The sequence below is a fragment of the Panthera uncia genome, chromosome A2 (assembly GCF_023721935.1).
Source record: "Panthera uncia isolate 11264 chromosome A2, Puncia_PCG_1.0, whole genome shotgun sequence".
Lineage (NCBI taxonomy): Eukaryota > Metazoa > Chordata > Mammalia > Carnivora > Felidae > Panthera > Panthera uncia.
Window position 1 is genome coordinate 28,227,022 of NC_064816.1, and position 25,905 is coordinate 28,252,926.

A 25,905-nucleotide genomic window follows, 5' to 3' on the forward strand; every position below is an offset into this window, starting at 1 on the left:
TCCTTACCCGTGGTGTAACTTCCCCGTCCCCACTCCTTGTGGACGATCTGGGATGTTGTTACACTTTGGGGAGCCTCAGACACAGGGGGAGTCTGTAAAAGCTGTGGCTCCTCTCCCTACGATAATAACCTTTGTAAACAACACTTGTACAGTTCTACTGTGCTGTCTTTATGCTCTCATGTCATATAGGAATTACTGTTCTGAACATTCTTCATCTGTCATTCCTGCCATCTCCTCACACGCCTATGAAGCTGCTGTTGTAGAATTCCAGTTTTATAGAATGGGAACCCGGGCACCAAGAGGTACAATGCCTTTCCCACAGTTGGCAGTGTGACAGATGATGCTTTTTCAATTCAGACTCCCCTGGCTCCAGAGTCTGGCTCCGTGTATGCGCCCACGCTCAGAATTTTACTTCCTGTGTCAGGAGGGTGCAAGACCCCAAAGCCCATGTGTGGCTGCTACCGTGGACTATAGACTCTAGGTTAAGAAACCCCAAATTTGAAGCCCCAGCTCGCTCCTTCCACTGTCTCAAACATTCTGCTGTGATTCCATCCCAGTCCATGATAGCAGTTCAACAACCAGTGGGCCTTGTTCTAGAAAGTCTACTCCCAGGGTGTCAGTTGAACATCCGACTCTTGATTTCGGCTTACGTCATGGTCTCATGGTTTGTGAGATCAAGCCCCGCATTGAGCTCTGTGCTGACAGCGTGGAGCCTGCTTGGGATTCTCTACCCCCGCCCCCCCACCTCTGCCCCTTCCCGGTTCGTGCACACTCTGTGTGTGTGTGTGTGTGTGTGTGTGTGTGTGTGTGTGTGTACGCATGTGTGTGCACGTGCTCACTCACAAATAAATTAAAAAAAAAAAAAGAAAGAAAGTCCATTCCTGTATATCTTTCCCATTTATCCCTCCTATCCTAGAAGTCTCCATTCTTTAGCTGTTATTTTCTACCTTCCTAATTGTCCCCTTATCCAGATTCAACTTACTGCTATTGTTTTAGAATTTAAAATTTCTTTTTCTTTCTTTCTTTCTTTCTTTCTTTCTTTCTTTCTTTCTTTCTTTTCTTCCTATATAGTATAATCTACTTACTATTTTTCTTTTGATTGACTCTATTTTAGTTAAATGAACTGATTATAAAGGAAATCTTTTTACTAACACCTTAACAGGAAGACCAGTGCCATCTGACATGGATAGACATCTGTAAACATGTATGTCTGTGATCTATAAAAATAAATCAAAATTGCCACAGTTATTAAATTCAGCATAATACTTACTCTAGGGTACAAGGGGGAAATGAATGAGTATCCGGGAAGTGTGGAGAGCATATCAGCACTAAACTGAGATCTTTTTTTCCCCTTGATGTGACCAAAGCATAGAAATAATCAAGAAAAGGAAATCCCTTTTTATTCTGTGTTGTAATGAATTCAAAGCATCTACTCAGCACTTACGATCTTCTCTCAAGTATTTGGGGCACACTTACCCTTGCTGTCGTCCCTGTCCTGGGTCACTTTTTATTTTGTGGGGAAGCCAGTATTGCTTTGAAATGGAAGTCTGTCTGAAAATGGAGAGTTAGCACCTGTGTGGGAACCCCTCTGTGTTCTACATTAGCTCCATCCATATCTCTACCAAGGAGTTTGACAGTAGTCTCCAGTGCATGTGTCCTTCCTGGGTTTCTGGCACTGCTTTGTTAAGGGCTTTCCAGGTGTGATCTCCTTCAGGCGTCAAAACAGCCTTGCTGTGTAGGCGCTGTTACTGCCATTTGACCAGTGGTGGAAACTGAGGTGGAGAGGGGTCAGGTAACTTGCCCAAGGTCATGCTGCCGTGAAGCGTCAGAACTGGATTCCAACCTAGGTCTGTCCATCTTCTGAGCTCATGGCTCCGAAGACATTGTGTGTTTTGTAGTAAGTACTTTTGGTTTATTTTGTTTTGAAACGGCTCTGTGTCATCAGTGGTATTCCGAAAATGGTGACGTGGTAGTTTGGGGAAAGTTGTCACTTCTCACTTCTATAGGTAAACACGACTGACTATAAGCCACGTTCAGAGTTGGGGCAGGGGTGCGTGCACGTAGCATGCTGTGTGCTCTAGTGAGGAATACAGTAATATGAAAAATGAGATGAATGTTTCAGATTGTACAGTTCCCTAATTATGCTTTTAATTATTCATATAAAACAAGTAAAATGACCCCTGACAGAGACATAAATGATTTAGGTAAAATCAAATATTTATAATATGCTGTTGAGTCCCTGGGTGTATCGTAACAGATGCACTCAAAGTGCTTTGGCTTCATTCTTTGGATGCAAAGTGGTAGGTATAGAATTGATAACAGGCTGAGGGTCATCAACAGTATTTAAGACAATACCGAGCTAATTCATATGTATTTTGGCTTTAGAACTAAAGGTGTGTGATTGGTTTAATGTATTTTATCTTCTAAAACCTCTTACTGCATTTTAGGGGTCACCACATGACAGTCGCTGATAGTTTCTGTGTTCTTAAGGATTGAAAAACAATCAAGGGGAGAGTGAGATTCCATGGCATGTGAAAATTATATCCACGTTTTAGTTTGGATAAAGTTTTATTGGAACATAGCTTTACGCATTCATTTACGTACCGTGTGTGGCTGCCTCCGGCTACAGGGACTAGGTTGGGTTGTTGCAACAGGGACCAGAGGGCCAACAGAGCCTTAAGTATTTACTGTCTTGTCTTTCACAGAGAAAGTTTGCCAACCCCTGCTAAAACACGCCTAACATACACCAAAGTGAGCCAGTGCTGTAGCGTGTTTAATCAGCGCAAGAAACACTTGCTTTCACTTTGTTTCATCTTTTAATTTGCTGTCCCACTAATTGAACATTCACTGTATATTTTTCAGAAGTTGGAGAAAAATTGTCCTTTGAATGCAATAAAAAGGGATTTATATGCGAAGGTTTCCTTTACTTGCTTTTAATGCTTCCTTTATATAGAGAAATACTGAAACTAATTGTACTCTTTTAGAGATGGGTCATTAGTCTAGTCCCTATCTTTTATTGAGACCTAATTCTCATGCAGGATTTCTCTCTGAAGCTCGAACTAGGATCACTTTAGGAAGAAGAGACAGTGAGGATACAAGAGCTTTTCTGTGGCTTCTACAAGTTTGGCTGTTCACAAACCATGAAGTATATTGGTTGGCGTCTCACCTGTGTTTAGCACCCGATAAGTGTTTGTTGAATGAATGAACGAATTCACTTTACAAAACAAACAGAAAAAGGAATGTATCACTTACAAAATAAAATCCGTTATGCATTTGGATATTACATTCCTTTGGGGAAAATAATTGTTATGCTAGTATAAATCCAATGTATTTGCTCTCAATTTCTCCTTCCTGTGTTTCAAGGAAGAGGGCTATGTGTTGGAAAGTTAGGGTTTAAATTGACTAAGTTTCCCTATGTTATGGAATTCTTAGGTGTTCTTTTGGATGGGCCAAGTAAAATTTTTCTATACATGGAATAAAAAGAAGCATCAAATTAAATATGGTTATCTGCAATAATTTGAGTGACTTAATGAATACAATTTTCCCAGCATTTTCCTGTGCACCGTTATCAAATACAATGAATATAACCCTAAATCTGGCTGTGTGCCCACTGATATTGCCTTAAAATTGGAAGAAGCTGCAAATTTTATTTAACGATATCTTTGCCTAAATTTTCTAATTAAAGAGTCGTGCCTCTTACATCTGTCTTCTCATATGTTTTTCCCATCTCATTCCAGACCTTGAACCTTAGGGTAGCCCCAGGAATCCAGGCGTACGAAAAGAAAGATCTCACTCTCCAGATAATTTGGGTTGTCAGGCAGACTTAGACAATTCTCATTCAGAGCGACTTACTCTCTTCCTGTCTCCATTCTTTTTCTTTCTTTTCTTTTCTTTTTTTCTATCTATGAAATGCATAAGAAATTCTGAGATCATTCCCTGGGAATTTTCATGGTTTAGAGTGAACTGGTGCTTGAGAACATTCTGCAGCTAGATTGTGCTGATTTATTCAAACTAGTGTTTTTGACTTGTTTTTCAAACAGGAGCATGAGGAAATAATTCACATCATGCAATCATGGACTTTATTTGCAGCGGCGGAAGATGTCATTCAAGTTTTGTTTTGAAACTCACTTTGTTTCCCTTCCCTTCCGTTTTATACAGTTGCCATCCTTCTAAAGGACGACTATTTTGTCAGTGGTGCTGGCCTGCCTGGCAGATTCAAAGCCGAGAAGGTGGAATTTCACTGGGGCCATAGCAATGGCTCTGCAGGTTCTGAACACAGCATCAATGGGAGGCGCTTTCCTGTGGAGGTGAGAACAAGATGTTAAGTGTAGCCCTGCTTTGGGTCTTCACGTTAATGAGGTGCTTTGGGTTTACCCCCAGTGACTTTGCAAATCAAACTTGCACCCTCCATACCTTTGTCTCTGGCAATCTTTTAAATGCAGCATGACACGTGTATAGCCCTCCACAAGCTTCTCATCTTTGTTTAACTGGAGAAGCATGGGGGAAGTCCCGGGCCTCATGGTTTGAGGAGACACCCCCCCCCACCCTGAAGATTTTTCAGCCATTTGTTTCCTGTGACACAAGTGTCTTTACTCTGTTTCTGAAGTCCCACTTTCTAAAGGTGAAATTCTCTATGAAACTCAGGGGACTGTTTCACCCTTTAGAAAAGAGAAAAGTTAGTTGATGTATGAAGCGGAGTCTCAGAACCTTTTGTCGGTAGGGCAGTTGTTGTAAGGTTTCTTTGCTCCTGCCGGCTGTCAAGAAAGAGACTGTGGCCATTGGTGGTGTAACTCGCAGATAGCATTGCTGGGATCAGTGATGACATTTTGCCTTTCCTGTGTCCGTTTTCTCAAAGATTGATGCTGCTAGACAGAAGAAAGGTGTGGGTACCTACAGTAAATGGTTTGTATCTTTTGGGGGAGGGCGGGAGGGAACAAGCCAAACTCCTTCAATAATGTTGGGTGGGGACAGCTCACCCCTTTTATTGCTAACTTGATTTTTACTTTTCATCATGATCAAGTCTGGTGGCTGTTTGGCTCCCCATGTGGTAAGCTGTACACGTTTGTGGAAAGACTGAATGGATTCTTCTGACTGGATTCTTAGTGTTTGGCACCTTCTATTAAGTCATGACCTACTTTGATAATCAGATGAATACTTGAGATCCCCTTCCATACAGGGAAAGTACGTGGATATACACACAGATTTGCATATCGTTTATAGGATTTCGTCATTCACCTTAGCTCCTCAAGCCCATTTCTGGGCCATTTAGGCATCCTTGAAGCTTAAGTGAAGAATCCCTATAAACTGAGAGAAGCAGTAGTATTTCTTTTTTCGAAGATGCTCATATTCGCATATAAAAGTGTCTCTTACCAGTGATCACTGGAGAAACCAGACAACTATTCTGAGAAAATGCTTCCCGTTTTTTTCAGCTGACACATTTTCGGTATTAAGACCCTTCTATCTGTGGGGCTTCCTGTGCTAGTCACACGTGTTAAAGAACTCCTGAGTAGGGTTTCTGCTTAATGGGCTCTCCTCCTCCTTTATACTGAATGAATCATTTCTTAGAAATCTTAGCTTTATTTGTACTTGGAAAACGTGATTCCTAAAGGCAAAATTACAGCGTCCTTTTAAAAGTTTGGGGTTTCCCTTCTGTTCTTGCTGACCGCAGCATGAGTTGAACGGATGGTTTGTGTTCAGTTGGTTTTTCTTTAAAACCTCTTTATCTTAGAATTGTGTTGTCATTTATTTAGCTAGTGTTGTTGGGACAAAAGACCTGTGCTTTGAAAGATTGAAAACTTATTCTGGTGGCTGCCTTGGTAGAGAAGAGCTCTAGAGATAGGAACTGGAAACTTCTGGGCCTGGCTCTTCCTCCTGGTCCATTCAGATTTGGAAAAATGCATGGACTAGATGCATTAAACTAGTACTACTTTATCAAACTTACTACTTTAAATGAATATTTCAGTTTTCTTTTACTCAAAGAGTGCCCTGAAATTCAGAAGCTAATTAGAAATGGCAGCTACAATGCACAGATTTATTATTCCACCAAGTTGTTTGAATTTATTTCTGTCAATCGCTTCTCGGCCTTTTGGCTAAGATCAAGTGAATTTATTTCTGTCAAGTAATGTCAGATGGTAAGGCTGCCTGTATTAATTGGGTTCCTCATTGAGGTCCATCTGGTTCGTAGCTTGTTTTGTGTTTTGGATTTTGTTGTTGTTTTGTTTTGTTTTCAATGTGATAAACGTGTTAAATTACTTAGTGGGTATATTTGGAGGAACTTGAATTTCAAGAGGTCAAAGGTAATGGGATCGGATTTAACCTTAAAATATGCAAGGAAAGTTGCTCACCTTTGCTTGAAACACGTCTATAATATTTTAACGTTAAATTGCTTTATTTGAGCTCTTTATCAATAGGAACGCTCTCTGATGTTCTTACAGTTTGAACATCTCGGACTTGGTTTATTTTGTTCCCTATAACTATATTGTTTTCTAAGAAATTAAAATGAAAGTAAATAATTGTCATGTATCCTGTAGTCATTTGTCAGCATGGGGGAAATTACTTATCTGCCTTGCATACAGAGCCAGAGAAGAGATGTGGTTGAAGATTGCAGTGGGATTGGTTCTCAACTAGAGACCACGTTCCCCACCCATGGGGACATTACGCATTGTCAGGGGACGTTTTTGGTTGTCGCTGTTAGGGCCAGTGGTATGCTACTGGAATCTAGTGAGTAGAGGCCAGGGATGCTGTTAAACATCCCATTCATAGCACAGCCCCAAAGAATTACGCCACCCAAAATGTGGCTGTTAGGAGGCTTTGAAGTAGAGAAAGTGGTCTGTTTAGCTGTAACTGACCTTCCTTCTTTTCCCTGTGTGGCATCATTGTAAGTACATTTGAATATTGAGGACTTTGTGCCTGAGAAGTCCTTCTATCCTCTTGTGGACTTTAGAGAGAAATGTACCTTGCCTGTTGGGTGAGAACATTGCTGGTCCCAGTTCCTTTGGGCTGCGCTGGGAGCTAAGTCACGACCTCAGGTATTTATTTCAGCAGCTGCCTCAGTGCTCCAGCCCCGCAGGCTGAATTGTAAGCCTGTGGCCCGCAAGAATCGGGACCTGCTCCCTGAGGCTCAGTTGCAACAAACCCAACTTTGTAGGTTTTGCTGCCCACCCCCCCACTCCCCTCCAGGAATGCCTTGAGGTCACCTACAACAGCTTCCTACACATCCAGAAGTCAGACCTCCCCACGTTGTCCTGGCTGGAGTCCTGGACTTGGTCTCGGAATTCCTACACTTGAAAACATCCTAATAGAAAAATAAATGGCCTTGTAAAAATGAAATAAGAGCTCTTCAGTAGCCACCAATCATTACAGCTCAGTGTAAGTTAGGGAACAAAGTCGGAATCCGATTACAATGCCATGCTTGGGAGGTGAGACCCAATTTGGATCCTCCCATGCCCTCACCTCCTATATATATATATGCAGCTTTATTCTTTGCCTAGCAGCAAACTTTACTTGAGTGCCTTCTGTCACGTAAGCACTGGGCTATAAAGGTAAACCGGTAAGTCGGGACCCCTACCCTTAAGGTACTTACACTCTGGTAATGACACAGAAATTGAACAAGCGGTCACATAAGTAGCTGTGTGATAGCAGTTGGGATATTGTCTCTGAAGGAGAGGGATATTTTGTCATGAGCTATGGAAGGCCTCTAGACAGATATTTATTAAGCTACGAGGTATTTATTAAGTGATATTAATTAAGAGAGAAGAGATAAATTGGAGCTAGCCCATAGAACAGGGGCATGCAAACGCCTGAGGCAGGAGATACTTGGTAAGTTGAAGGAATGAAGAGAGATCATTGCGGGTTTCGATATTCAGGATGGTGCCCCCCCCGCCAGATGTCCCCTCAGTAATCCCTGAAACCTAAGAATATATATATTACCTTATATGGCAAAAAGGATTTTGCAGATGTGATTAAGTATTCTTCAAGTGTAAAGGCTCACAGCATTCCAGTGATTAAAACAGTGGTATGTCCTGTTCCAGTTCTTCCATGGCTACACAACAGTGTTATCTCTGCAACCACAGTTATCTATATCAGCTTCTACCCTATCCTACGCTTTCCCTTTGCACACTCTCATCCCCTGTTCTGTGATTGGTAACTTAAATAAAGGTTCATGTAACACTAATAGGATTGAATCATGCAGTGTTTCTACTAATAGCTGAAGTTGGAGTTAATGCAAAGAGAAATCTCCAGATAAAACCTCTGATAGCTCCATTAAAGTGGAGGTTCATTGCATACTTGTTGTGTAAGGTAATTAAAATCTTGTTTATTACAATAAGAGATCACAGGAGTTGTTGATTCAGACTTATTGGTACTTTATGAGTTGGAGTCTTCAATAAGCTTCAATGATCCAAACTGATTATGTGTGCCCTTTCCAAGGAAACTCACAGCTGGTTCATTTCGGCACTGCTTAGAGCATCTCGGCAAGTGAATGGAAGAAAAGGCATTTTTCCTAATACACACCACGTACACATCACCATATGGTACAGGTCTATAGTCCCTTAGCTGAAACCCTTGAGGCCAGATGTTTTAGAATTCAGGATTTTTTTCGGGAAAGGTATTAGGGTACGCATGCTATACATATTACTGAGGACCCTAGTCGGGTCTGCCACTCTACTCCTTGAATGCGTTAATTTTTCTGGAGCATGGAGGTGAATGAAATCTCAGTATTCTAAATGGCTCCATATCTCTTCACTTCGGGTTTTACCACCAAATTGGTTTTGCACCCGAATCATAAGTAACTGTAATAACAAAACACCTTTGGTCTTGCAAGCTTTTGAGATTTCATCACCACTGATAACTTACGGGCCTGTGTTTTAAAAACTGGGTCCATAGCATGGCACCACTGGTTTATGTTCCCAGGAGTGTGGGTTAGTTCCAGCCATGACACAGACACGTTGTCACCTTGGTGGGCCCAGTGTGTGTAGGAACGATCTGGTGTTGGTAAACGACATTCTTAGAGCTAAGTTTTGTTTAGGGAGCAAGAAGTCGCTTGTTTTAAGCTGACCTTGCTCTGTGATCTCTTTCCCCCTTTAACATTCTGCCTGGGGGCTCTACCTTGGTCTTCTCTTGTCTTCCCTCTGTCTGCCCAGCTTCCATCTGCCTGCCTAGAGTCAGGCTCATGTTCTGCCTTTTATTTTGTGAAATGGATCTCGGTTCTTCCATCGTTCCTGTTACTTTCTGGTTAGACGGTTCTCTTTCTGTTGGGCCCTCAGATTAACGTCCTAGGTGATGCGCATCGGCCTTCCTTCACCCAGGTGAGCTCGTGCACTTGTGACCCACACAGAGGCCTGCCACGTTGTCACTCGCTACACTCACGCAAACATGGCAGGATGCTACATGAGTCAGATGTGGGCCTGTCCACCAGAGGCTAAGTTCTCATATTGGTCCCTGGCTTCAGTAGTGTGATTTTCTGAATTTTTTTTTAATGTTTATTTTATTTTTGAGAGAAAGACAGACAGAGCGTGAGCAGGGGGAGGGGGGGAGCAGAGAGAGAGGGAGACACAGGATCCAAAGCAGGCTCCAGGCGCTGAGCTGTCAGCAAAGAGACCAACGTGGGGGTTTGAAATCATGAACCATGAGATCGTGACCTGAACCAAAGTCGGCACTTAACCAACTGAGCCACCCAGGTGCCCCAGTAGTATGACTTTCTAGAACACAGACTAAATGTTCACTTTGGCTCCTACTCCTTTATGTATCCCTTATTTTCTGCTGGAAATAAATTTATACACAAAATGCCTTCTTGAAGGTGTATTTTAAATATTAGCATATTAAAGACATTTGAAGAGTCTTCCACTGAAGAAATGTATTCACCTTTATTTAACTCCATTTTCCCCCAGACTTATAAGCTCACTGTCCCACTCCTTCCTCAGTTTAAGTTCAGCAATTTGGTAACAATTCCCCCTTTTTTGGAAATGAGGTTTAAAATTTTCTCCTGTCCTCCTTTATTCCCTATTCCTGGTAAGAAATGGAGTCCCATTCAGGTAAGTTTTTCCAGAAGACACTAATGGCAATTTTTATTTCTCTTATCTTAACAATTATAAAACCACCTTGGCTTGTTCATAAAACAATGGTCATTATGAACCTGATAGTATCTTGCTTCGTCTGTCATTAGAGCTGTCATTAAAGGAAGATTGAGACATTTTCTTTTTTTCATTTTTTATTTTTATTTATTTTGGGAGAGATAGAGAGCAAGCAGAGGAGAGGCAGAGAGAGAGGGGAAGAGAATCCCAAGCAGCTTCGGTTCTGTGGGCGCAGAGCCCGATGCAGGGCTCGAACTCACAAACCATGAGATTGTGACTGGAGCCAAAGTCAAGAGTCAGACACTTAACCAGCTGAGCCACCCAGGCACCCAGAGACATCTTCTATGAAATAAGTTTTGCCACATCATGGTGATTCTTTCACCCTGCCTTGTACTTTACTGAAATTCCCGGAATTGTGCAGTTTCTCTGAAACGTTGGTTTGTGCGTTGGAGAGTCCTTTGTGGATGTGTTCAAGGCAGTGCGTGTTTTCCTTGTCACTCTTCCTCACGGAACATTGGAAGTGTCAAGGAGATTGTCCCTGGTTATCTGGTGTTTGCTGCTCCATGGTGTGGCCAGTCGGGTTTTTCTCTGTAGTGACTGCCATCAAATGGTGAGGGAATTGGTTAAAATTTAATGAATGACTTTATGGAAATACAGATTCCATTCCTGAGCAGAATGTTTCATCCTTTGCTGGTGAAATACTTCATTTCCATCTGGCTGATCTTTTATGTGTCTATCCTGTGTTAATTAAGAAGAACATGGGAGGAGGCCCCAGGACTTAGAGGATGCTCCATGGAGAAGTGAATGCCTTGGTTGTACAAAGCCAGAGAACTGATTTGGCGAAGCAGAAAAGCCTTGCCCCTGGCGTGGTAAATGTCCCTCATCACACACGGTCTTCTTTACATGTGAACTTGGCTCGGGGCTGTTTGATGGTGTGTCAGTGACACATAGTGTGTTGATACCTGGTTGAATTGCCCTGAGAATCACAGAAAGGCAGAGGACATCGCGAAAAGAAAACCCAGGTAAATTGGAGATAATTTCAACCTAGAAACTTGATGACTCTGGCGGAGCCCTCAGACAACCAAAAAGAAGGCTTACGGTGTTGGTGCTGGTGGTTTTCATCATAATGATGATACTGTAGACACCATTTAGTAAGCATTACCTGTGTCAGCAACATTCTAGATATTCCTCCTTTAATTTTCTCACCTACCTTATGAGGGAGGTGCCCTTGCTGTGCTCTAAGTTGGGACAGCTGAGTTTCTGGAGAGGTAAGTGGCTTGGCTGAGATTTATTGTTAGGACTTCAGAATCTAGGCTCCAGTGTCTACAAAATCTTAACCAGCATTCCTTTTATTTGATAAATCATTTTCTCGTTGTTCTTGCCATTGCTTTAGGTTGTTTTTAGAATCACTGATGCAGTAGAAATAATTTTGTTGGAATCTTAACTGCTGTTTATTGGATAACAGGGAGGAAAAAGTATCAAAGGGCTTTAAATGTTCTGACATGGCTGAACCACTGGTAAAACATACAGAGAGGAAAGTGAGAGAAACAGGAAGTGCCATCAGCTCTTTGCCTAGAGGTATTATAGAAAACACTGGATTTTGTGTGGATTGGCCACTTCTGTCTATTTTCAATCATGTAGGGCAGCACTTGTCTGATAGAAAACAGAATGGGAGCCATTCAGTGTACTTTGAAATTTTTGGCAACCACATTAAGAGAGGCAAAAAGAAACAAGTGATTTTATTTGACTTTACTAACTTACATCATATAATTTATGTTATATAATAATAATTGTTAGAAAATCAATTAATTTTTAATTGGTTTTAACAATCTATTATTGTTACCCTAATACATTATAATATTACTATTTCAACATGTAATTGATATAAAAAATTATTACCAAGCTATTCTACATTCTTTTTTTGGTACTTTCTTTGAAATCTGGTATGTATTTTATACTTAGACTGGCCAGTGATCATATGCTCAGGAACCACATGCATGTAGTGGCTCCTATGACTAAAACATGTACACTTAAGGGTTCCAGACCACACTAATGGAGTTTTTTTTTTTTTTTTTAATTTACACCCAACTTAGTTAGCATATGGTTTCAGTCAGCAGTGGTTTCAGAAGTAGATTCCTTAATGCCCCTTACCCATTTAACCCATCCCTCCTCCCACAACCCCTCCAGCAACCCTCTGTTCTCCATATTTAAGAGTCTCTTATGTTTTGTCTCCCTCCATGTTTTTATATTATTTTTGCTTCCCTTCCCCTATGTTCATCTGTTTTGTATGTTAAAGTCCTCATGTGAGTGTGAAGTCCTATGATATTTGTCTTTCTCTGACTAATTTCACTTAGCATAATACCCTCTAGGTCCATCCACATAGTTGCAAATGGCAAGATTTCATTCTTTTTGATTGCCAAGTAATACTCCATTGTGTGTGTGTGTGTGTATATATATACACACACATACATACACACACACACACACACACACATTTGGGCTCTTTCAATACTTTGGCTTTTGTTGATAGTGCTGCTATAAACATGGGGGTGCATGTGTCCCTTCAAAACAGCACACCTGTATCCCTTGGACAAATGCCTAGTAGTGCAATTGCTGGGTCGTAGGGTAGTTCTATTTTTAGTTTTTTGAGGAACCTCCATACTCTTTTCCAGAGTGGCTGCACCAGTTTGCATTCCCACCAGCAGTGCAAAAGAGATCCTCTTTCTCCACATCCTTGTCAACATCTGTTGTTGCCTGAGTTAATGTTAGCCATTCTGACAGGTGTAAGGTATCTCATAAGGGTTTTGATTTGTATTTCCCTGATGATGAGTGATGTTGAGCATTTTTTCATGTGTCGGTTGGCCATCTGGATGTCTTCTTTGGAGAAGTGTCTATTCATGTCTTCTGCCCATTTCTTCACTGGATTATTTGTTTTTTTGGTGTTGAGTTTGATATGTTCTTTATGCATTTTGGATACTAACCCTTTATCTGATATGTCATTTGGAAATATCTTCTCCCATTCCGTTGGTTGCCTTTTAGTTTTTCTGATTGTTTCCGTCGCTGTGCAGAAGCTTTTTATTTTGATGCAGTCCCGATAGTTCATTTTTACTTTTGTTGCCCTTGCCTCCGGAGACCAGTAAGAAGTTGCTGTGGCCAAGGTCAAAGAGGTTTTTGCCTGCTTTCTCCTTGAGGATTTTGATGGCTTCCTGTCTTACATTGAGGTCTTTCATCCATTTCGAGTTTATTTTTGTGTGTGGTGTAAGAAAGTGTGGTCCACGATCATTTTTCTGCTTGTCGCTGTCCAGTTTTCCCAGCACCACTTGCTTAAGAGACTGTCTTCATTCCATTGGATATTCTTTCCTGCTTTGTCAAAGATCAGTTGGCCATAGGTTTCACACTAATGGAATTTAGATACCAAACTAGCCAAAGGACTTACAGAAATCTTAAAGAGGGATTTTTATGCTGAATTTGTAATAATTTTCACCTTTTTTTTCCTTTCCCAACCAAAAAATATGTACAGTTCAGTTTTCTATTGGGATCTGACCTGGTTGTTGAACGTCTTCACCTGGATGTGATTCAGGGTTTTCTTTTTCTTTTTCTTTTTCCTCCTCTTCTTCTTCTTCTTCTTCTTCTTCTTCTTCTTCTTCTTCTTCTTCTTTCTCTTTCTTCTTCTTCTTTTTCTTCCCCTCCTCCTCCTCCTCTTCCACTTTCTTTTTTTATAAGCATTCAGTATTTCCCCCTTACTTATTTATTTTTATAACATTTGTTCCCAGGGCTTTGAGGCTTTGAATACTATTTTTCTCAGAGTCTGTTTCCAAGCTGAGGAACTCAAATAACACTGGCTCAGGGAGACCTTTGTGCACTGAAGGTAGAGATCTCAGGCGGCCAGATCAGATGTATTGTAAGTTCAGGTCAGGAGGATTTATGGGCATAAGGCTCAGAAACATCGCCCCTGCACTTTTTTTTCCCCTGTCCTGTCAAATATTTGAGCAGGAAGGTTTCAAGCCATCTTAAATCTAAAGCTTTTAGCAAATTCTTTAGTGCCGCCGCCACTCAGAAAGAACAGTGAAGAAGATTTATAAGGAACAGAAAGAAGTCAGGATTGAAAGAAAGTCTATTTCCCCACTCCCCTTTAAATCCCCAGCATGGAATTTCATAGTACCCCTCCACCCCCATTTAATGGAAGGGAGAGGAAACTCCTAAAGCTTCCTTCCCCGGGTGCGTGGCCTGGCTCTGTGTTGAGCACAGATACCGCTCTGGGTACATTTACTGTGATATATGGAGACACCAGCTGGGCAAATTCACCAAAACCTTATTTTACTTAGAAATATGAATTTCATCTCTTGAATGTTTGAGGATGTCTTAGAAGACAGGGCTTTAAAACTCAGGTTAATACATGAAAGATATTTGGGTTAATGATAAAATGACTCCTAAACCCCAGCTCTTACTCTACGGATAGAGCTTCGATTTCTGAATCTCCCTGTTAAAACCTTTACTGCATCGGTTTATAAAGTTCAGTATTTCAGGGAATCTTCTTACTGTATTGCTTCAGGGTTCGTCATCCCCTGATTCAAGGAGGCTAGGGGTGAAAGAAAACCCATTCCGTGCTCTGCCATTTCTCAGCCTGGTTCTGCCTTTACAATTGCTCCTGTTTCTGTCTCTGTCTCTCTGTCTTTCTCTGTCATCACTGTATTTATTCATGTTTATGTGTTGGCAGAGTACCTGTGGGTTGAAACATCATAAGCATGTGTGGCAGCCCCTGGTACATTTTCTGGATTCTGTTAGTTGGTCTAAATGATCTGCACAAAAAGTGATCTGGGGTCAGATACGTTTAGGAAACGTTGCCTACTATTCCTGCCTCTTGTTGCTTGATAATGGGCCAACGTAGTAAAAGTTTTGAGAGAAACTTGCTTGTAACCAGGAATCTCCCAAACTCAGTTGACCTTGGAACTGTTTTTTTTTTTTGTTGTTTTTTGTAACATCCTGAGAGGTTAATGATGAGAATTTTCTACATAGGGGAAATGCTGTCCCGCGTAGTTCGGTGGGGAGTTCTTTTCCATACCTTGATGCTGTGTAAAATGTTTAAATTATGTTTTGACACTCATCTTTCATTTCTAAATTATCAGTGATGTTCATTCAGTTGCTTAATAGAGCCTTCTCTGTGTAGGACACAGAATGCCCTGGCCTCAAGTGGCTTTTGTTTTAGTAGGTGCTAAGGCCCTGAGGCAGAAGCTTGCCCTGCATGTTTGAGCAAGCAAAGGGCAGAGTGACAGTAATATAGTCTACAAAATAGTTGGGGTCCTGATGATCCAAGGCCTGGTGGACCATGGGCAGCCCAGTCGCTTTTGCCCCGGCCAAGATAGAAAGCCCTTGGAATGTCCTCAGCAGAAAGTGGACGTTATCTGGCTTAGATTTTAGAAGGATCCTTCTGGCTACACATGGCCATAGGAAACACTTGGGGCCACTGAAGTCAGAAGATAATTATGATATTTCAAGAGAGGTGATGGTGGCTTGTGCCTGAATTCTGAATGAATTCTGAGTATTTTGAGGGAAGAACATGCTAATTGAGGGAGATAAGATAGGGATGCTTATCTCTTATGATAAGTTTATATTTCTTGGTTTTAGAAGATCATGGATAACTGACTAGTCTGTATTATTTTATAGCATTTTCTTTCACTTTTAAAAATTCTTTTAAATTTTTGATTATGTAATATTTAGATTTTGTGTTGTACGTATTATATGCCTGTTTTGATTACATACTATTTGTCGTACATTAAAGAAGAATGTAACGTGGGGTGCCGGGGTGGCCCAGGCCTCGGTTAAGTGTCTGACCCTTGGTTTCAGCTTAGGTCATGATCTCACGGTTTCCTGAGTTCGAGCCCTGCATCGGGCTCTGTGCTGACAGTGCAGAGCCTGCCTGGGATTCTCTCTCTCCCTCTCTCTGCACCCCTGCATCTGTCTCTCTCAAAATAAATAAACTTAAAAAAGAAGAAGAACGTAACATAGTGCAGTGATGAAACACAACAATAATGAAACAAACCCCCTTTCGGAAGGCTTACTCTGAGATAGTAGAGGTCAGTGCTTCCACCAGCACCTGGCACATTCTAAGAGCTTCCTTATGTTAGCCATTATTATTGTATCCCTATCCTCCAGTTACATTGGACGGCACACTCCCAATTCATCAGTTTCTTTTCTTTTCTACTCTTTCCAGCCTGGTTCAAGCCATCACCAGGTCGGCCTTTGACCATTGCTATAGATTCCTGAGAGCTCTCTCTTGCCCCCGACAGTCCACTCATCTAGTGACCAGAGTGTTCTTCTAAATGCTTGCATCGCAATATGTTTTTCCTTTGTTTAAAAATCTTCCAGTGGTTTCTAGTCCCATGTTGAATAAATCCAAAGATCCTCCTTGGCCCTATGAGGCCTTACTGGATGTGGCTCTCACTCCTCCCACCCCTCAAGCTCCCTACCTCATTTCCACCAGCTGTGTCCTCAGTCCAGAATGTTCTCTCCCCGATTATCCCTTCTCATGGCTCATTCCTTTCTAAATCCTACCCATTAATATATTCCGTGCTCTCTCCTTTCAACTCAATCCCTTTCTTTCCTATTACCCAGCTTCATTTTCTTCATAGCAATCATCAGTTTTTGAAATTACTTATTGATTTGTTTACTTGTTTATGAACTCACCTTCCCCCCCCCCCCACACACTGCATGTCAACTGCTAGAGGAGAGGGGGGCCTGTCTGTCTTATTCGCTGCTGAACCTCGGTTGCTGATGGACACAGTCCCCTAAAAGAGTAAGCAGTAATACCTATTAAGAAACCCCCATTCTCATAGTATATCTTCATTTTCTTGTCTCAGTGGTCTTAAAGGGTAAGGAACTCTAAATCCTGAGAAGGAAAATATGTAATTCATTCATAAAAAGGACATTTAAAGCAGCAAATCCTCCCCTAAAACTACCTCTTGTCTTAAGGATGTGAAAGACCCAAATAAATTATTTACTCCCAAATAAACACATTCATCCTGTTGCCTCACGCTGTGAGGCTGAGGGTTAGTTGCACAGTTTACAAAAATGATATTTTTAAGGTCTGTTCTTCCAGAGTATAGCTCTTATATTAACAACCATTACATCTATATATCAAGACAGATTGTTCCAATTAGTCAATGAGGTCCAGGTCTTTGAGAGCTGTTAATATGTACATGAGCAATTACAGTAGCAGAGTTAAAAGGCATGCCTTTGGGAATTTTAGATTGAGATTATCAGTTTCATTCATGAGCTAAGGCAGGGGCCCTGAGAATTATGTGCTGCATTTCTCTGCAGATTCATTCGCTGGAAGGTTCTCCAGTGCCTATACATGATAGTTTATGAAGTTGCCAGATTCCTCTCCTCTGTCCAGCCCTCACCCCATCCCAGACCAGTGCCTTCCTCTGTAATCATAGAGAACCAGGCATTGTGATAAGCGTTTGGGAACTTCAGTGTGAACAAAATATATAAGCCCCGTGACTTCCTGACCCCTTAAGAGACCAGCAGGGTGAATCTTAACCAGAAGTTACTTCAAAATCAAGCCGGCGTTTAAAAATTTTTTTCTAAACTCAAATTTATGTTATTTTCACTTGTTCCTTATTATAGGTGAATAGAAACAAAACAACAAAAACACTCAATTATCAGCCTGTTTTTCCACGTTCAAATAAAATGCCCTGTATTTTTAACATGAACACTGTGCCTCTCCACTGTGCTCAGTCTTGCTATTTCCTTTCCAGAGTTTACTAGAATTTCATGATTTAAGCAGGAACTGGATTTGGAGTCAAATACTAGATGATTTGTAGACTCTGGGGAATGTCCCCCTCTTTCTAGTAGACCAGTCTTGTTGAATGACTGAGGCTAACCAAGGCAGTGTCAAATGTGCCTGAAATTCTTCCCTTTTAGTTAAGGTATTGCTGCCTCTTCAAATGCGAATGTAAGGGAAAGAGCAAATTATAAGAGTTCCTATCTCTGTTGAACACATTAATAAAACTCATCAGGTCCACTCCTCACTTGGAGTAAGAGGGATCGGAAATAGACTCTGAGGGGACACAGTGGGCTGGACGAGACACTTCCCAGGGAAGAAGGAGGCCCCAGATACAGAGTGAATGGATTGAGGAGAGGAAGCATCAGATCTCAAAGACATACTAGATTTATCGATGTTGGTTCATGAGCATGCCTCATCTGGAGAGCAGATGATTGGAATGAACAACTGTGCAGATAGAGTGTGATCATGGGTCTTGATAGTTTTAAAGGGATTCTCATGGAAAAAGCAATCCCTTAGTCTTTGGAGGCCCAAAGTAGAACCAGGAACTACAGAAGCAGACTCCACTGAAGAACCTGGTTACAGCTGGGTCATATCACCCAAGCCACAAAATTCAGAAGAGATTTTCAAAATCACATTCCCTCAGTCCCTCTGGGGACCTCCTGGATTTGGTGTCGTGAAGTTAAAGATACCCTACGCCCCCCATAGTCCTTCTATGAAAACAACTCCTGGGATAATAATGATAGGTAAACTCTTCAACAGGTACTGACTTCATGTACTTAGAGCACTCTATACATATCGTATCATTTCATCAAAACATATTCGAAACACCTGTCCATAAAAACAGCAGTTAATAATCAGTATCTTTTCCTCTCAGATGAGAAAACTAATGTAAGAGAGTTATTGTGATCGAAATCTCAGTAAAGCCTTATACTGTCTTTTAAGGAGCTTAGGAGTCTGTGTTCAAGTGATCACAGAATGATCCCTGTTACCATTTTGATCTACTTCCTTCCAATATTGGGTGGGGGGCCGGGGGCGGATAAAAGTATAGTCAGTATCGAAGTGAATCATAGCACGCTTCGTCACTTCACATGTTATGAATATTTTCCATGTTTTGAAAGATTCTTCACTCCTGCAAAAATGAAATCAAAATCAAATTTTCTTACTTGAACCTTGCTGCGTTCTACAAATTTTTTACAATTAGCAGATTTTACTTTAAGATCAGGGAAGAAAATAACAGAACAGTGAGTAAATTAATGTCATTTCTGAGACCTTATTTTTTACAAGCAGAAGAAAATACAAAGGCTGCATATGAAAACATACAGAATAATTTTTTCTGAAACTGCAAAAGTTGCATAGTCTTTTGATTATCAAAGTAATATATGTTCATTATAAAATGATTCAGACATTATATGACCGAAGAAGAAAGGATGTGTTTTTTTTGCAAATACAGAACACTCCTTGGAAATGCCACTGTGTGCTACGTAGTTTTATAGGCTCATTCCCACTTACTAGATGATGGAAGTCTTCCATTGTCAGTAAGTAACTGTCTACATCATGATATTTAAATGCCGCATAGCTTAGGCTCTGAGCCAGATTCCTGGAGTTCAAATCTCATCACTGCCATTTGTGAGTTCTGTGACTTTGGGCATCTCTTTAACCTCTTCCTATATCAGTAAACTGTCATTTAATACTAATTTCTACCTCATGAACATTTTTGGAGGATCTAGAAATACAGTATTTATAAAGTACCTCATTTAGTATCACGTAGTAGATCAATTGATAAATTTTTGCTTCTCTTTCTGATATGGATGTGACATAATTTATTTTAGCAATGCTTCATTGATGGATGTTTTGGCTCTTTCCATTTTTCCCTGCTATAACCATCACAGCTCTGTTGAGCATACATTTGGGATAAACTGAGGTTCTCTGGGGTCCAGCCCTATGACATGAGGTGAAAGGTAGGTATTGTCGAAATGCTTTTTGGCTTATTGACATTTGGGGATATAAACTAACATTAGTCAGAACTTCCAGCTTTTTCAAAAGAAGCTGGAAATCTGTGTTTGCAAAAGCCAAAAATCTCTGTATTCATTTGCATACTGCATCCTTAATGTAAAATACACTGTTCTGGCTTTCACAATTTATTGGTGATATAGAATTGGTGATCAGTTAGGGTTTCATATCCAGGGTGCGTAATCTCAAAGCTAAAGTTTTTTGTGTTACAGTTCATTGTGTCTGCCTTTACCTTCATGAACTAAGAATGTTCAGGATGGTATACAAAGGTTATTATTATATGATAATATGATTTGGTGGCTTTACATATAAATTCTGAAACTGTCTATAGTATTAATAACAGGATGTAAGTTCCTAATATGGGACTAATAAACCTCCTAAAATTACATTTAACATTTTGTCTATTTAAGTGTCTTTTGTTTTTCTTCTCTCTCTCTCTCTCTCTCTCTCTCTCTCTTTTTATCTAGTGCTACATTCAGATTCTGGTATTATTTTCTGTTCTTCCCTGAATCCCCCTCCAAAATAGTAAAGAACCTGGGAAGAAAGGACCAATTTTTTTTTTCCTACAGACTAATTTGTCTTTTACTTTCTAATGTACAGAATATATGAAAGTTTACATAAAATTTCATTCATAACCTCATTACCAGTCTCATGAATTTTCTAGAGTCCTGAAACTCACTGTGAAGGCTGATGTAAGTGTCTTTTCTCCCAGCCTCAATGGGCATGGACCATCGCTGTCTTGTTAATTTCCATAACCTCAGTGCCAAGCGCAGAACCTTGTATGTTGCTGGTGACCTATTTAAGTTTCTTGAAAAATAAAATAATGCATCCAATTTTGAGCTTAGGTTCACAAGAACCAGCTCATAAAATGTCTCTATCTTTTAGTGAAATCTAGTCCTAGGACCAGTAGCTGGCACACCAGAATCAGTATTGATGGGCATTTTGTTTTGACATACTGACTGGCAGGCACAATGCCTGTCACCTTCTCTTGGCTCAGGAGAGGGTGGAAAGTTCAGCAGGTCTAACCCAACAGGCTTTGTTCCATTTAAGTAGCTTACAGTGTGAACGATGGAGGTGGAGATGAGAGCTGGCAGGGAGCTGAGATTTGAATAGGACCTTCAATTTATTTGACATGTCTAATGATCTTATGAATGGGGATGGAACCCTGGTTTTGGGTGATAGGTAGAAAGATTGGCTTCAGGATTGATAGAGTCTTGGGTGGATTAGTAAATCGATTTGCTAAGAGTTAGAATGATACACCTTTTGGGTCTGAAATTCACCCCAGCAACTGCTTAAGATAACAAACCTAGTGGCAATAGCTTTTCAAAGGTATTTTCACATAAGCTGTAAGTGGCTTTTCTGTAGAACTATTATTTCTACAGAAATAAAAGCTATTATTTTTGTTCATAAAAATAGGTAATTGATTGCTTGGTAATATATTATCTGAAACCTTTTATTTTTCTTGGCTGTTCTTTTTAAAAAAAAATTGTTCTTCAGCCTTCTTATTGCATGTTTATTAAAATAATATGATAAGTAAGTTCAAAACAAAACTATCTCATTACTGAGGAAGATGCTCCACTAATTAATTAAATTTGACCTCAAAAGGCTGCAGCTTAACTTTACTGCTACATGTTTGTGGTTTAAATTACCTGTTGTAAATAGTTTGGTAAAACAGAAAAAACCAATAACAATGCCTGTTTTCTATTCAGTAAATTGCACTTCTCTGTTACATTTACACATAATTCTGAATCAACCTCAGATATGAATATATTACCAAGCAGATATTAAGGTTTTTACCTTCATATCCCATCAGGAAATGAGAAATTTTCCTCTGCTAACGATGGAATTGATCAAAATCAGTTATGATGACATTCACCTCAACTGTCCTTTAGTGCTACTAATATAAATGTATATTTTTCCCGTGTGTAGCCATTTGGAAATTTTAGCCAGACCTCCTCTCCCCACCCCACCTCCGGTCTCTTCCAGTTCTCTTTACATCTTCATGCTGGGATTTCCCTAGCCATTTTTCTTTTTGTTTTTTTTTTCTTTTTAATATTTATTTTTTAGTAATCTCTGCCCCCAACGTGGAGCTCAGAGTCAAGACTCTGAGATCAAGAGTCGCATGCTTTTCCGAGTAAGCCAGCCAGGATGCCCCATCCAGTAATAATTTTCCTTTAAAGTTATTAGTAAGGGCTCCATCTAGTTTAGAATATTTCTGATTTGTTATGCATTTCTCCAAGTATTGTTTTTTAATACGTATTACTTTCCTCTCTCATTATCCTTGTTTACTTATATATACAAATAAACAAACAAAAAAAAATCATTTCCAAGCAAAGTTACCAAAAACAACTAAAATTTCTGAATTTTAGATGGCACAAAAATCTGCCTTTTTTAACTGATACAGAAACTGACTGTTCTGAGATCCCAGGGCCACTTGGGCAATGCCAAGTCTTGAATATGAAGAAGTTAAAATCTACTTTCCTGGTCTGTGGTAAACATTAAGGAATATACTGGTTATCATTGTGTCTTAGAACATACTAGAACCTGGGCGCCTGACTGGCTCAGTCAGTAGAGCATGTGACTCTCGATTTCAGGGTTGTGAGTTCGAGCGCCACATTGGGTATAGAGATTACTTAAAGATAAAATGTTAAAAAAAAAAGAGAGAGAGAGAGAGAGAGAGCATACTAGAACCTGGATAAATGTAAGGTTTATCAAAAATGCAGACAAGATTACAAGATACCATGCAATAATCCTTCAATAACAATGTTATTAACCACATTCCTATTGGGAAATACTTGAATCCTCTGTGAAGAGTTTATCTTAGAACATACCATAATTGTCTTCTCAGGCATGAGGAGGTTCAAAGAAGTCTAAGTGTAGTCATTACTGAAAAGACAAAGGAAGCAAGACTGTTAAGAGAGAGTCTGTTCAGTGTTTTACCAACCCTTTCTCGACATTTTCTTTCATCGTTTTCCAAGTCCTTTGTGCCTTAATTCAGTACTTTGATTTGACTGAACCTGGTGGTAATAATGAATGAATTTCTTTTTCTATCAAGACACTGTTACTGATCTCCCGTCGTCATCTTTCCATGACATCATCTATTTTGGCAAAAAACTAATGAAAGTGCACTACTTGATCTTTGTGGTGTGTTTCCTAGATGAAAGTTTTGGAACTTACAGTTTGTTTGTTTGTTTGTTTGTTTGTTTTAATGCCAGGCAACTTCAAAAGCTCATTTGGCTCTGTTTCTGTCATGAGCCACTTTTGATTTACCATTCCATCAAACTTAGGTAGCCTGCACCACCTGCATTTCAGCAGATGGGGTGGAAGGTGGATTCAAATCTGAGCTGAGCTGAGTTTCATTAGCTGTGTGTGGATTTTCCAGTTTACCAACTTCTCTGGAATCTTTCTGGCATCTCCCCACCTGTTACCTTTTACATCAAATGGTGATTTGAAGAAAGAAAGTAAACATTTTTGGATGCAAGTCTTCTTGAACCCCAACTGCATTATCTAATAAAAATTGATCGGTTAATGAATGAATTTAAACTGAGTAAATCTGATAAATGCTTTACACTCGAATTCTTCTTCCTGGGGTTAGGATCATGAATTAGGCTTTGCTCTGTGGGAGGTTTTTTGACATGAGATTTTCCTACTTGCCGGTATCAGGTGATGAGAACTTATTTGTGACAATTTCAGCAATTATTGGCCTTTAAACACGGGTTGCTACCTTTGTCTTAAGACCTCCACCTAGAGCACTTTCTTATTAGTAGTACGAAAGTGATCTTCCTGGGAGTGTGAAAGTCATGCTTGTGACCCCAGTTAGGAGGGAGATGTTTATGTAATAGACTGGGAGTTAGACCAGAAGGTTTTGGTATGTGGGTAGTGAAGCCGGAGTTAGATGCTGTAGCAGGCAGTGGGATGAAGCACTAAAAATTTTTAATATGTGGTGTCTTAGCTGTCACTACCCACCTCTGTACTTAAGGGAAGAACGTATTTAAAAAAAAAAAATTATAGGTCTGAATGCATATATATAGCAGCACACATATTCCTGATGCAGATGTACTAATGTTACAGGGAACTTTGCTTTATGTTTTGCTTTGCCCTTCAAGAATTTAGTTTCACAGCCTTGGCAGAAGCCCTGGGAAGTACTTTCAGCATGTGCGGTGCTTGGTTTTCTTCTTCCTACAGTTATTTTTTAGGAATTCTCAATTCCGTATGATGGAAAACCATGTTTTCTAGTTCTATTAATGACTATTTTTTTCCTGTATTACTCATTATTCCTATGAGAGCACAATAAAACTAATCTGATTAGAAACATAGTTGGGATAGGCTATTAAGAATCTTCAGGGATAACCTAATTAATTTTTATCCGAGTTATAAGAGAAAACCTCAAGCATTGTCTTCCTTAAGTATTGGCTTTTAAAAGGCAAAACCATTTTTATATCCTTTCTCATATTTTACTGATATATTTATAATCACAGGTTTTTCAAAAGGTTAATAGAAATTGCAATGCTGTATTGTCACGGTGCTTCAATGATTCCTTTTTCAATAGGGTATGTTATTGAAGAAAAAAAATGATTTTGCTACTCATGCATTAAAGACTGCAATGATATCTGTCTTAAGGCTTGGTAATCAATGGTGTAAGTGAGGCCGGTTTATTTCTCATAGATTTACCAGCGTCACTGCATAAATAGCCATAATGGGATTGATCTGTTAGGCTGAAGCAGCTTTTATCACATACAAGGGTTTGATGATGACTGTGTTAAACATTGGCCTTTGATTAGCACAGTCTTTCTTAGAATCAGAGGTTTCAGAAACTTCATACTCAGAAGACTGAAAAGGCAATGCTTTTGACATTAATTTTTTCTTTTTTACATTAACTACCTGTCTGTATCTTTTCCTTCTTAGACAAGTCCTTATGTTGTATGTATCTTTTCTGTAGCTCCAGAGGGTGTTATGGTTTCCAGCCGTACGCCCTCTGTGTTCATCTCAGAGGCACAGAGAACAATGTGGTGAGGAAGCGCCAAAGATGCGAACTTGGACGTGGGCCTGGGTTTGAATGGTGGCCCCTTCCCACCTGCCTGTTTGACCTGGACACACACCTTGACTTCTGCAAGTCTCAGTTTTCTCATCTTCAAAATGGGAATGGAAGTACTGGGAAGATTGTTGTGTAAAACGGAGCAAAGTGTGTGTTGATGGTACTTGGCAGTGGGCCTGACAGACAAATAAATAATAGTGATTGTTACTAGTATCTTCTCTTATTATTCCTAGTACTGAGTCGACATAAGACAGTCACAGCAAGCATTGAGAGTCAGCATGGGTGTTGCATTCCCTTGAGGAAAATTTAAATTCTGGGGTAGTTTTCCTTTTATCATAGTGTTTTCCGCCAGGAGCTATTTAACAGGGTGAATTGGGGATGAAGCTTATTCTATTCATCCCAAATGGGGTTTTCTGCAAAATATTAAAAGGTCACTAATTAATATGGCAGAGAAGACCTACCTTCTGGGCAGATCTAGCCCCGAAGTGCCTCGTGAGGGCGAGGATGTCTGTGTACCATCCAGAGCCCTCACTGTCCCAGAACAGTCCCTTAAGCCGGCCTGTACTTTATCCTGATTCTGGTCATAGAAGGTGAGTGACAGCTTCACCTCAGAGCCACAGCAATTCTCTTGCCACCCGTACCCCTCTCCTGGGAAATGCAGTTCTCACCCACTGGGCTTGTGTCAGAGTGTATCAGCTCCTCAGACACCCATTCAGCAGACAGTCTTAGATGTTCAGGATCTTTGCTGCAAGCCAATGCCTGCCTGAAAATAATTTGTTCCTTACCTGAGAAAGCCTCTATGCCATGCTAAATCTAATTTCTCCAAACATTTTCAAGTGCCAATTCATATTTTAAGCCAAGCATCTGACAAAAATTTACCTGTAGGCTAGCTTAATCTGATTTTAACCTAGTCAGAGGCCTAGCCAAAGAAATAAACTGACTTTGTGAGCACAGATTTCCAAATCTGTCAAAAAAGAAAAAAAGTGCCCCACAGCCAATGTGAT

The 25,905-nt window shown here is 40.2% G+C and overlaps 1 protein-coding gene across 3 annotated transcripts in view; it reads left to right on the top strand.

Moving 5' to 3' along the window:
* PTPRG (protein tyrosine phosphatase receptor type G) overlaps positions 1 to 25,905 on the top strand; it is a 709,519-nt gene that overhangs the window by 419,145 nt on the left and 264,469 nt on the right. For all 3 annotated transcript variants that reach the window (XM_049642644.1, XM_049642643.1, XM_049642642.1), the window contains exon 4: positions 4,159 to 4,307. In XM_049642644.1, the coding sequence (XP_049498601.1) occupies positions 4,159 to 4,307 (149 nt within the window). The remainder of the gene's footprint in view (positions 1 to 4,158; positions 4,308 to 25,905) is intronic.